Here is a 10,219-nt window from a genome sequence, read left to right as displayed (position 1 = left end):
TGATTGTGGTTGACTACTTGAAATTATTTTATTGTTTTAAGATCTTCAGATACGTCTTTTCAAAAAGAAGCTGTGCTATACTGTATCTCATTGTTCATAGTCAGACTCTATTGTCTCCTGTTGATATTTAATATAATAATGCCTTCGAACATTCGGTAAAATTATTAAAATTACTGTGAGTTATTTTTTTTAATCTATAATCTCTTTCAGCGGAGAAACAAGATACAACAAAGACAAGATACTACAAGGTTAGTAGCAGTTATTCTGCTAGCTTACTAGAGATGGAACATTATTCTTCCCTGCAAAATACGAAATTCTGGAACCAACTGCTGAAATGTTAAGTCTTGTTATGGAGTAAGACTGTAAACCTTGAGAGACTTTATCTGTAGGTCAGGACATTAGCTTAATAGCTTTACAGAACTATGAAGATTATAAGTCGGTCTCCACAGAATATCAACAAGTAGAGGTGCATTTCTAGCATCAGCCGGAGTATTAGAGGGCCGGTTAGCTCAGTGGTTTGAGCAGCGGTGCTGACAACAATGACAACACCGAGGTTGCGGGTTTGATTCCCGCTCGGTCCCCATGTGTTGCCTGGTCTATTCGAGAGGTGGCGTCCCTGCCCATGACAGGGAGGTTGGACTAGATGATCCCTAAGGTCCCTTCCAGCCTAGGCCATTCTGTGATGATTCTGTGATTAGGATAGTTCCTTTTTCTATACAGGGGGACAAAAAAGTTATGTGTAGTCAAATAAAGTGATAGCAGCAGCTGTTACTAAGGGTGTCCTGTAGCACTGTGTTAAATCTCAGTAGTATGAAGCCTGGGAAAAGGGCTTCTGGAGCTCTCAGATGAGAAGTGAGAGCTGCAGATCTGGTGAAAAACCAGCCAGATTTGTACAGTGTAGTTGGTAAGGAGCTGCAGAAGTGTGGATAAAGGTCACGTTGTAAAGGCGGCTATTACCTTAAAAACGTAATTTGTCACTTGCAAAAAAACCCTAGGAAGAAAGAAAAGTAAAAATTGTTTAAAAACAGCCCTTTATAAGAAGGCAGTCTTTAGACACAACATTTAAAACCAGACTTCTTAGTGAGTGCTAACTTGTACACCCAGACCTGAAAATGCTGAGCTGCGTGGATGTTGGTTGTAGGAAAACAGAGGCTCACCGCTGCAAAGAACCTAGTGGGGTTGTACTCTGAATAAATCAACTTCATACAATACTGTGTGCTGTGAGAAAGAATTGTGCATCCAGATTTTCCTACCTGTTTTGACATTGCAATTTACAGTTCTTGCAGCATGGCTTAATGCTCATAATAAAGTGAATTAAAAAGTATTCTCCTGCTTTATGTTCTTAAAAGCACCAGTGATGTGTTTTAAATTCCTATCCATCTCTGTTGAATAGATTCCTCTCCCTGCTCCAGCGTACAAAGTGATCACTGTCTTGTGTTTTGAGAGGTGTGAGACCTACAGCAGCATGGTGGGTTCTGAAGTCTCACATGTCTGAATTACTGACGACATGCTCAGAACTCAAGTTCAGGACTTCTGGTGTCCTATCTTGCTACTGGCAGCATCTAAATGATTGTGCATTTGCTTTGTGAAAATTGCTTTTGTTATTGTTCCGGATCTGATGAGAATTGCATGCCCTCTGCTTTGACTTCCTACAAAAGTAAAATAGCATGGAGATAGCAATTTCTTAGAGATTTGTCCCTCTGCCACAGTTCTTGGTTCTCCCCAGACTTTCAAGCTGTGATGTGACCTATTTCATTCAAGTTGGATTACCAAAGTGCTGACTTTCAACACTGTCCTAGAGCTTTGTGACCAGGTAGATTCACAGGCTGCTCTGGCCGAAAACAGTTTTTGGAAGGGTTGCTGCTTTTCAGCTGAGTTTGTTACATCAACGTGCTTGCTCTGCAGCTGCATGTGCCTCGGTGTCGATGTGCAAGGTAGTGCAGGGGAGAGGAAGAGACCATAACAGATTGGGTTCACATCAACTGTAAAATTCTTGTGAAACTCTGTCTTTGGCAAGCAGTATGTGCTGCTTTCCACATTACACAGAATCCCCTCTTGTTGCCTCATTTCTTCAAGGCATTGTCAACATTAGGGAGTGAGGAGAAGCAGGCATTTCATATTTGTCAGGACTTGACTCTCTTGATGTGCATGTATTTCCTGTATCTGTATTTTAGTACAAACAACATCTCATTTGTATTGTCCTTTTTCTTATTTACAATCAAAAAGTCTGTTTATAGAATTTCAGTTTCAGTTGTGAGATTCCTCTTGGAGGAAGTCTACCAGTGACCGTTCTGAAAAGGGCAAGTGATTTGAAAAGACTGCTCACATTTAGAAAATGTAGGCCTCTTGTTTTATGTCTAAATTCGTCATATGTATTCATTAATATAAATATCAATCATGATCCTTCTGTATTCCTGATCTAAAATCCATGTGTCTTAATGCTGATGGGTTTTTGTTTTGTAGGTCAAGGAGTGGATGAGCCGCTCTCTGCAACTGGTTTCAGACAAGCAGATGCTGCTGGTTTATTTCTCAGTAATGTGAAGTTTACTCATGTCTTTTCAAGTGACCTCCTTCGAGCAAAGCAGGCAAGTGCTTCTTGAGGCAGCTGAATGTAAATGTTAGCTTCAGAATTTGGCATTTATTAATACATTTATTAATAATACAATGACAGAGAGCCAAAAGCTATTTTGATGGACTTAGAACTGCAGTTTGAGTTCTGTAGAATTCAAGAAAGCCTTGAGGGAGGAAATTTCAGTTAGAACAGCTCAGGAAGTGATGAAAGCCAACTTTCTTTGCAGGATGTCATACAGTGTTGTTCTTATGGATTTGTTGTTATTTTATATGTGTACAGGTTCTTGCTAAAGGAGTAATTGGGACTTAGAGGTAACACAGATAGAAGTCAGTGTTTCTTCAAAGAAAGAAACCAAGTTGGCTGTGATATTGCTGTACTGTCTTACACTTTGCAGCTGTATGCTGTGTTTTTCTGAGGAGTGCCAACTGACATAGGCAGTATATATACAGGGAGGTTGGATTTTGGGAGGAACATAATACCACACCTCCCACCTTGGTGCACTATTTTAATAGGTTGGTTAAAGAGGAAAAATGTTAATTTGCAAGATTACGAAATTCTAAAGAAAGAGAATAATAGAGAACTTTAAAGGTAGTGGTATGGAGCAGTTGTTTTAAGAAGGTGATATCTCCTGTGGGAGTCCTATCCCTAGTTCTCTCTTCTGTTACTGATGCTGTGATTTGAGGAGACATGTAGGCTTCATGGGATTGAAACTACTAAGCGATTCTTGATAGCCCTGTCTGGTTGCTTGCTTTTTTCTCTGTTGTCCTGCCACAAAAGTCTGTGAAGCTTTGCTGTAAACTGGATCAATAAAATCTGGTATAAATAGCCTTTTTTTCTTAAAGCATACGTAATGAACATTGCTCATCACTTTTGTAGCACAGTCCCATAAACTGTCGTAGCAGCACAACTTAAAGACTAGAAAACAGCAGAAAACTAGAGAGACAGGGATAGAAGAGTGCCGTAATTAAAGAAGTTTTTAAAATGCATAATGACTGCTTGATAATTCACTTCCTTAAAGCATGTGAATGGCAGTGATTATATTTAAAAACATTAGTAGTCTTTTATAACTCTCATAGGACTGTCTGTGCTATGTGTCTGCCTTAAGGGAATTGTTTTTGAGTGCTCTGCTGCTTGAGAGTGAGATTGGTATTAGAGACAACCTTTTCCATGAGAAACATTTGCACTCTCATAATGTAGAAGACGGACCTGATTTTGTCCTTTGCATAAAGGAAATGTGGTTTACCATTTGACAAGCTATCCAGACTTTGTGGAAACTTTTCCAAAGATGCGTAAAGCTGTTGTTTCCACTTGCTTGCAACTCCCTTTTTTGGCAGCTGCAAATTTATGAAGAAGTGTCCTTTTACTCCGCTGCCACTTGGTAGCTCAAGTATGAGAGGAATATACAAGTTACCTTACAGAGGGTTGGAGAGGAAAGGTTTTTAAAGAAACCGTTAGTGGGGAAGTTTAGTTTTCCTTACAATATCTCCTACATCAGCTGTAGTGAAGGTGCATACTGGTTACTGGAACCAGGAGCAATAGGCGATCCTCTGGTACTGCCCATGGCTGACAGCCAGATGTTCAAGCCTGAGCAAGATAGGAGAAAACAGGGCTGTGTGTAAAGAGAATTGTATTAGCTGGGCAGGAATTCTGAGAGCTGCAGGAAATGTAAAGTGAGTAGGTATAGGAAATAATAGAATCATAGAATGGTTTAGGTTGGAAAAGACCTTTAAGATTGAGTCCAAATGTTTACCTGGCAATGCTAGGTCCACCACTAGACCATGTCCCTAAGCACCACACCTACAGGTGTTTTGAATACCTCCAGGGATGGTGACTCAACCATTTCCCTGGGCAACCTGTGCAGAGGAACTGCAGAGAGAGGCTTTTATGGAAGCCTGGTAGAGCGAATAAGCCTAGGAGGGAGTGTCAAAGACAAGCGCCAGGAATTAGCAGTGTAGAAAGAGAGCAAGCAGACTTGTAATATGAAAATTCTAGTAATGGATGGTGTGGGAGAGGTGTGAGGAAGTTAATCTCCCTTTCAGAGCATATTAATTAGCAATGTTATTCATATATACAAGGAAATTGATTCAACCCTATCTGAATTTTGACATTATTCTGTGACAGAAGTTAAAAGTTGCAACATAAAGCCTTTCCTAAGCAATACATCAAATAGGTCATAAAATCTTGTTAGTACAACAAGGCTGCTTATTATTTGCCAGAATCTGAGGAGCCTTTTCTAAATGTGCTCTTTGAACATCAGTTCAGTAGGATATGGACATGTGCACAGGACTTCCAGCGAATGTTACTTGTCACAGCTCTATGTAAATCCAGTATAGCCTTCACAATTTGATGTCTATGAGAACAGGAGCAGGTTAACTGTCCTTTAGTTCCCTTTAGTAACTGTGGCAGCCAGACAGCTGTATAATATCCAACACACTAGAGCCTGTATTAAGCAATGCTTTTTCTGAAGTAGTATCAGAATTTCCTCTTGTTTAGTTATCTTCCCCTCTCTGGACCCACCAAATCGTACACTTCCTTGGAACAAAAAAGGATAAATAGTACAAAACTAAAGACATCCGGACTGTTGTTAAAAGCTAACTAAGCCCTTTAAGTTTTCTGTGTCTCATGGCCATACTGTCAAAAGGTAGGTGAATACAATAAAATAGATTGTTTTTTCCCCCATGCACATATATCATCCAGTGCATTTCTTGCTCGTAACTTGGAGGCTGACACTTAAGCAAACACTCTCATGCCTCTTAACTGCTTCAAGAGTATTTGATTTCTGAGCTATTTTAAGTAGCTACTTGCTAGAAAGTAATTTCATTTGTTAGATGCTATGTTTTTCGCAGTCAGATTAACTGATCAGTTTTTAGGGATGTACTGCTTGTGTGTCTGACCCATGTACTACGTGCAAAGAACGTGTCAGCATGATTGCTTTGTGAGTAGCAGTATACTAAAGAGAAGGTATGGTTTTTATCCTGGTAAATCCTGCTACGCTGTGTTTCTTGCTGCCCACCTTTCATGGGTGCTAAGTGTCTTCAACTGTTCTAGACTTCGAACTGTGAAAGAGCTTTCAGGAGATTGCAGCTTTTCTGCCTTTCATGGCCTGACATATAGCCAATTCTGACAGACTGCTAGCACAGAAATTTTTTATATTGTTTGTTTGAGTTCTTGGTGCTACTAAAGTGATAAACATTAGCTGTGGTGATGTAAGATGATTAAACTATGCTATGAGAAAACCGCTCATTGATAATGACTATATGTTCATTTTTTAGACTGCTGCTACAATTCTAGGAAAAAATAAGTTTTGCAAAGAATTGGAAATCAAGTATGATGCAAGACTTCGAGAGAGAGTAAGTGCCAAAAGAGTATTTTAATATTGATCACAGAACAATCTGAAAGTATAACTTACTGCTGATGGATATCTTGGCTTATTAAATGGTAGATTTAACAGTGGAGAGCACTATTTGATATGTTCACTGAAAACTGAACTCATCACATCAGGTACTATAAATTGTTTGCAGAACTGTGAAGCAAAGCCAAATTTAGTGATTATTGCTGTAATGGTGATGATGTAATGGTTTAATTCGCTCTATGTGTGAATCCTACCTTACTTATCTTAAATGTAATAAAAAGCTTAGCTCTATTTGGTACCCTCATATGTAAAGTTTTAAAAATACTCCCTCTGTCTACTTGCTCAAGCCTGATGGCACAACTCAGAGTTGGCCTTTTAGCGATTTATACATTTTCCTTTGCACATAGACTGTTGAAAAGCTTTCTGCTGCCCATGGAATAGTTTACTTTCCTGATTAGCCTGTCTGTCTGATAACAGGTATAATTGTACCTCCTGCCTGTTTTTAAGTATGTCTCCATTAGAATAAATTCAGATGCTGACTGTTTTTGCAGATGTGAGTCACTCTGCAGATGCTACACTGAGAGCATCAGATGAATTTTAAATAAGGAAGCGCTACAAAACCAAAAGTGACATGACATTTCCTATCTGGAACTTCTTCTGTCAGAAATTCTACTTCTTCCCCTGAAACGAGCAAGTTAAATATCCCCTGAGTTTTCTTTAGTTGCTTTACCACCTGATGGTTTTGAAAATATGTGTTGTGACACAAAGTTTTAGAAAGTTATCTGAAGTCTCTGTTACTTATCCCTTCCCCGCCCCACACCTTTCATGGCATTTGTATGGATGTACAGAAATGCCAGTGTTCTGTCTGTGGGTCACAGGTTCTAAGTCACAACTCTGGATAACTGGATTTAAGTTTAAATTGCATGAAAAGAAGCCAAGTTCTTTAAAAGAACATACATTGTTGACCCTATTAAGAAACTTCTTTCATGCTCTGCTTTCATGGCAGAAGTCTGGAAAAATCTTTTAAGATTAGGATTTAATTTTCAGCTGTTTCAGAGCACTTATTTCTTCTTGTCTTTCTTTGTGTTCTTAAATTGCCAATATTTTGCTTCAGAGAAAGGGATTGAGAGGATGAAATAAATGTGTTTCATTTGGATTCTGAAGACTGCAATAAATTAGTTATTATGGCTGCTAATTGCATATCCACGGCAAGTGGATAGTAACATAGAAGTCAAAGCCTCAGTAATGAGTGTGTCTGCATCCTGGTCAACATCTGGAATTTTGTAACGCGTGTAACTGAGTGTTTGATAGTATAGCTTCGGCTCTTAGTTATTCAAAATACTCATCCTATCTGCAGTGTTTTAACTGTCTTCAGATGTTCTGAGGAAAGGCCAAAGCTTTCCATCTGAATACATTTTTCGTCTCTGAGAGATAGTGGAATATTAATCTTCAGAGGGAGAAGTATTAATTGGTTTTACTATTGTTAGAGATGTACCTTTGAAAGATCTTCAAGGCTGAAAATGCTAATGCGCATCCAAGTGTATCTATCTTATAATAAATAAATAAAAATTCTGTTTTGTAATGGGACTTCTGGTGATCCAGGATAACTGATATATATGGATTCTTACTACTGTTTCTAATATAGGCCTTGCATTTGGAGGTCTCGGGAATAAGCATGTCACTGGAGATAGTTGTATGTTCTTTGAGCCCATTAGCATATGTTTCGAAGATTTTTTTTTTTTGCTTATTTTCTGAAAACTTGGTCCACAACAGTAATGTACACCTTGAAAAAGTGGTGGGAGACTGATTATTTTTAATAGGTAGACTACTAGGTTTAATTTTTTTCTGTCTTTTTCAAAAATTCTGATTTTAAAATGAACTTCTCAATTGTGGAGATTTCAGAGATTTGTAGAGAAAATATTTGTTTCCTACTTATGAAAAATAATTTTCTGTAGTCTTACTGCAAATGAGAAGTAAATGGGAGTTTATTCTCATGTGAACAGCTACATACAGAGGTGTGTGCAATGTAACCTCAAAGACAGTTGAATTTGTATATTGAGTGTCAGGAATGTAGGAAAACATGTCAAGGCAAAGATCAGGTTGAAGGTAGTGTTTTAAATGTTAATACTTTAAATGAGATGCTGCTCTTAATGTATTTCTCTACCCAGTATACACACACAAACATACACTTTATATGTGTACTTTTAATTTAAATAGCAGATCTCTTATTCCGTAATATTGGGATAAAATGTAAAATGTAGTTAAGCTTGTGCGTTACACTTGAGAATCCAAGAGAACAAAACTGTGAAGAGATGTTCGCATTGGAAGCTGCACTGGAGTCTCGATATACCTCGCTGATCCCGCTCTTTGTAACTTGCCTCTTGCAGAAATACGGTGTTGCAGAAGGACGGCCTTTGACTGAACTCAAGGCTATGGCAAAGGCTGCTGGCGAGCAATGTCCTTCATTCACGCCTTCTGGAGGAGAAACACTGGATGAAGTATGGTATTTGTTTACTTGTGCCCTACTTTCTAGGCCATTTTATCAGTGTGGAAGTAGCTATTGTGTATTCTCGAGAGCTTAGCCCAACCAAAGGTAGTTGTTTTTCTAATCTAAAACCACTACTTGACCTGATTACAGTGGCTGCCAAGTAGGGAATCTCTTTAGAACTAATATTGATTTTGAGATTGACTCCTCATGAAGCCCTTGTTTGCAGAAGGATGATGGCAATCCCTCTCAACCTTGGCTTTGGAGGGCAGAGGGGTTTTTACAGCATTTGGTAACTCACCGTTGATTTCTGAGACTTGGCTGTGATAAATGTTTGTCTTTTAATTTGAAATAGTAGTTACATCTCAGACTTCTGAAAGCCGAAATCTCTTGCATTCTCTGCAATGTACTCTTCTGACCTTTCTCTTCAGGTAAGAGAACGTGCGAGGGATTTTTTTCAATTTCTGTGTCAGCTGGCTATTGAATTGGAAACAAAAGAGCAAGACATGCATGGCGCGGCAAGCAGGAGCTCAGGAACATCTGAAGAACAGTTAGTTTTCCCTTGGACACGCCACTGCAGTGAAGCAGAACTTGGCTCTGATAACGGTGGAGCTTCTAAAATATTAGATGCCAATATATTAGTGGTGAGTCACGGAGCCTACATGAGGAACTGGATTGGTTATTTTGTTTCAGACCTCAACTGTACTCTACCAGCAAATTTAACAAAGTCTCAGTTGTCTTCTGTCAGTCCCAATACAGGAGTTAGTCACTTCATTATAAAACTTGAAAATGGAAATTTGTTAAAACCTGAAATCACGTGTGTTTGTCTTAATCAAGACTCTCACTTAGTGGATGTGGGAGCTGAATGTGTAGCTGCAAAAGTGTTTTAAGAGCCTTCGTAGAGGGGATTGGTTTTAGACCACCCTTATACTAAGCTTGGAAAAGGTGTCTGTAGTAATTACTGAGATTGGCTGGAGTTCTTGACACTAAACTGCAAAACTGAAGACGTACAACTGCTTACCATCCTAAAGTAACACAATCTGCATGGTCCTAGTGCCCAGTATGGGTTGGCGCTAGAGAAGTAACACAAATGTTCTTTATGAACAGAAACATAATACTTCCAGTCACTTGCATATCTGCTTTTACAATGCATATTTTTAAAAACTTCTTTTCATTAGCCCATAATTATTTTGATTATCTTCAGGTGAAAGAGTTGGGGAGGGGAGAGGAGTGGTACCTCAAAGATGAACTATACTGTATTCTTGTTTTATTTCAAAATGTTATATTGTAATATTAAACATGTATGTTGTCTTAAAATAACTTTTTGGAATGCAATAGTATAACCTAAAAAAGGAACATTGCCTTGTGGAAAAGGTTTAGTACAGGGTCAGAGGACATGTTCCTGGCTCTGATACTAAATAGCTGTGAGACTCTGGACAAATCTCTTCCATTTCTGAAATGGGGATGATGATATACCTACCTCGCAGAAGTGTTTTGTAAGAAATTGTTAGCGTTGTCTAGACCTCTGAGGAGCACTGTATGCAAACATAAAATATTTATTTTTAACTGTAAGCAGGATGAGGAGCCTCATGTGCACATAATTGAAATAATGGTCTCTCTCCTGTAGAGGAACCTTATCAACAGGGTGGTGAGTTGTACCCAACTAGAATCCTGTTATCAGTTGCAATTGTACACTTAATGGTTGAATTTTTTTGCCTAGAATTGGGCAAGTTTGGTTGCTTGATGGTTGCTTTTAGTTGCTTTTAGTACTGCATTATTTCCCTACTGGGGTGTTTCTAGTGTTACTGTG

General features: G+C 38.7%; 1 protein-coding gene across 1 annotated transcript; it reads left to right on the top strand.

Moving 5' to 3' along the window:
* Window positions 1-210: 210 nt before the first annotated feature.
* On the top strand, window positions 211-9,376 carry LOC104277688 (chromosome unknown open reading frame, human C12orf5; the record flags this gene model as incomplete). The annotated part of the gene is made up of 5 exons (XM_009874405.1): window positions 211-248; window positions 2,464-2,585; window positions 5,845-5,922; window positions 8,312-8,422; window positions 8,841-9,376. Coding segments are annotated over 5 exons (808 nt in total), but the record flags the coding sequence as incomplete, so codon positions are not given.
* Window positions 9,377-10,219: the final 843 nt, after the last annotated feature.

The sequence above is a fragment of the Apaloderma vittatum genome, unplaced genomic scaffold (assembly GCF_000703405.1).
Source record: "Apaloderma vittatum isolate BGI_N311 unplaced genomic scaffold, ASM70340v1 scaffold21598, whole genome shotgun sequence".
NCBI lineage: Eukaryota > Metazoa > Chordata > Aves > Trogoniformes > Trogonidae > Apaloderma > Apaloderma vittatum.
The sequence above is the reverse complement of the archived record's forward strand: the minus strand, read 5'-3'. Positions and strand labels throughout refer to the sequence as shown.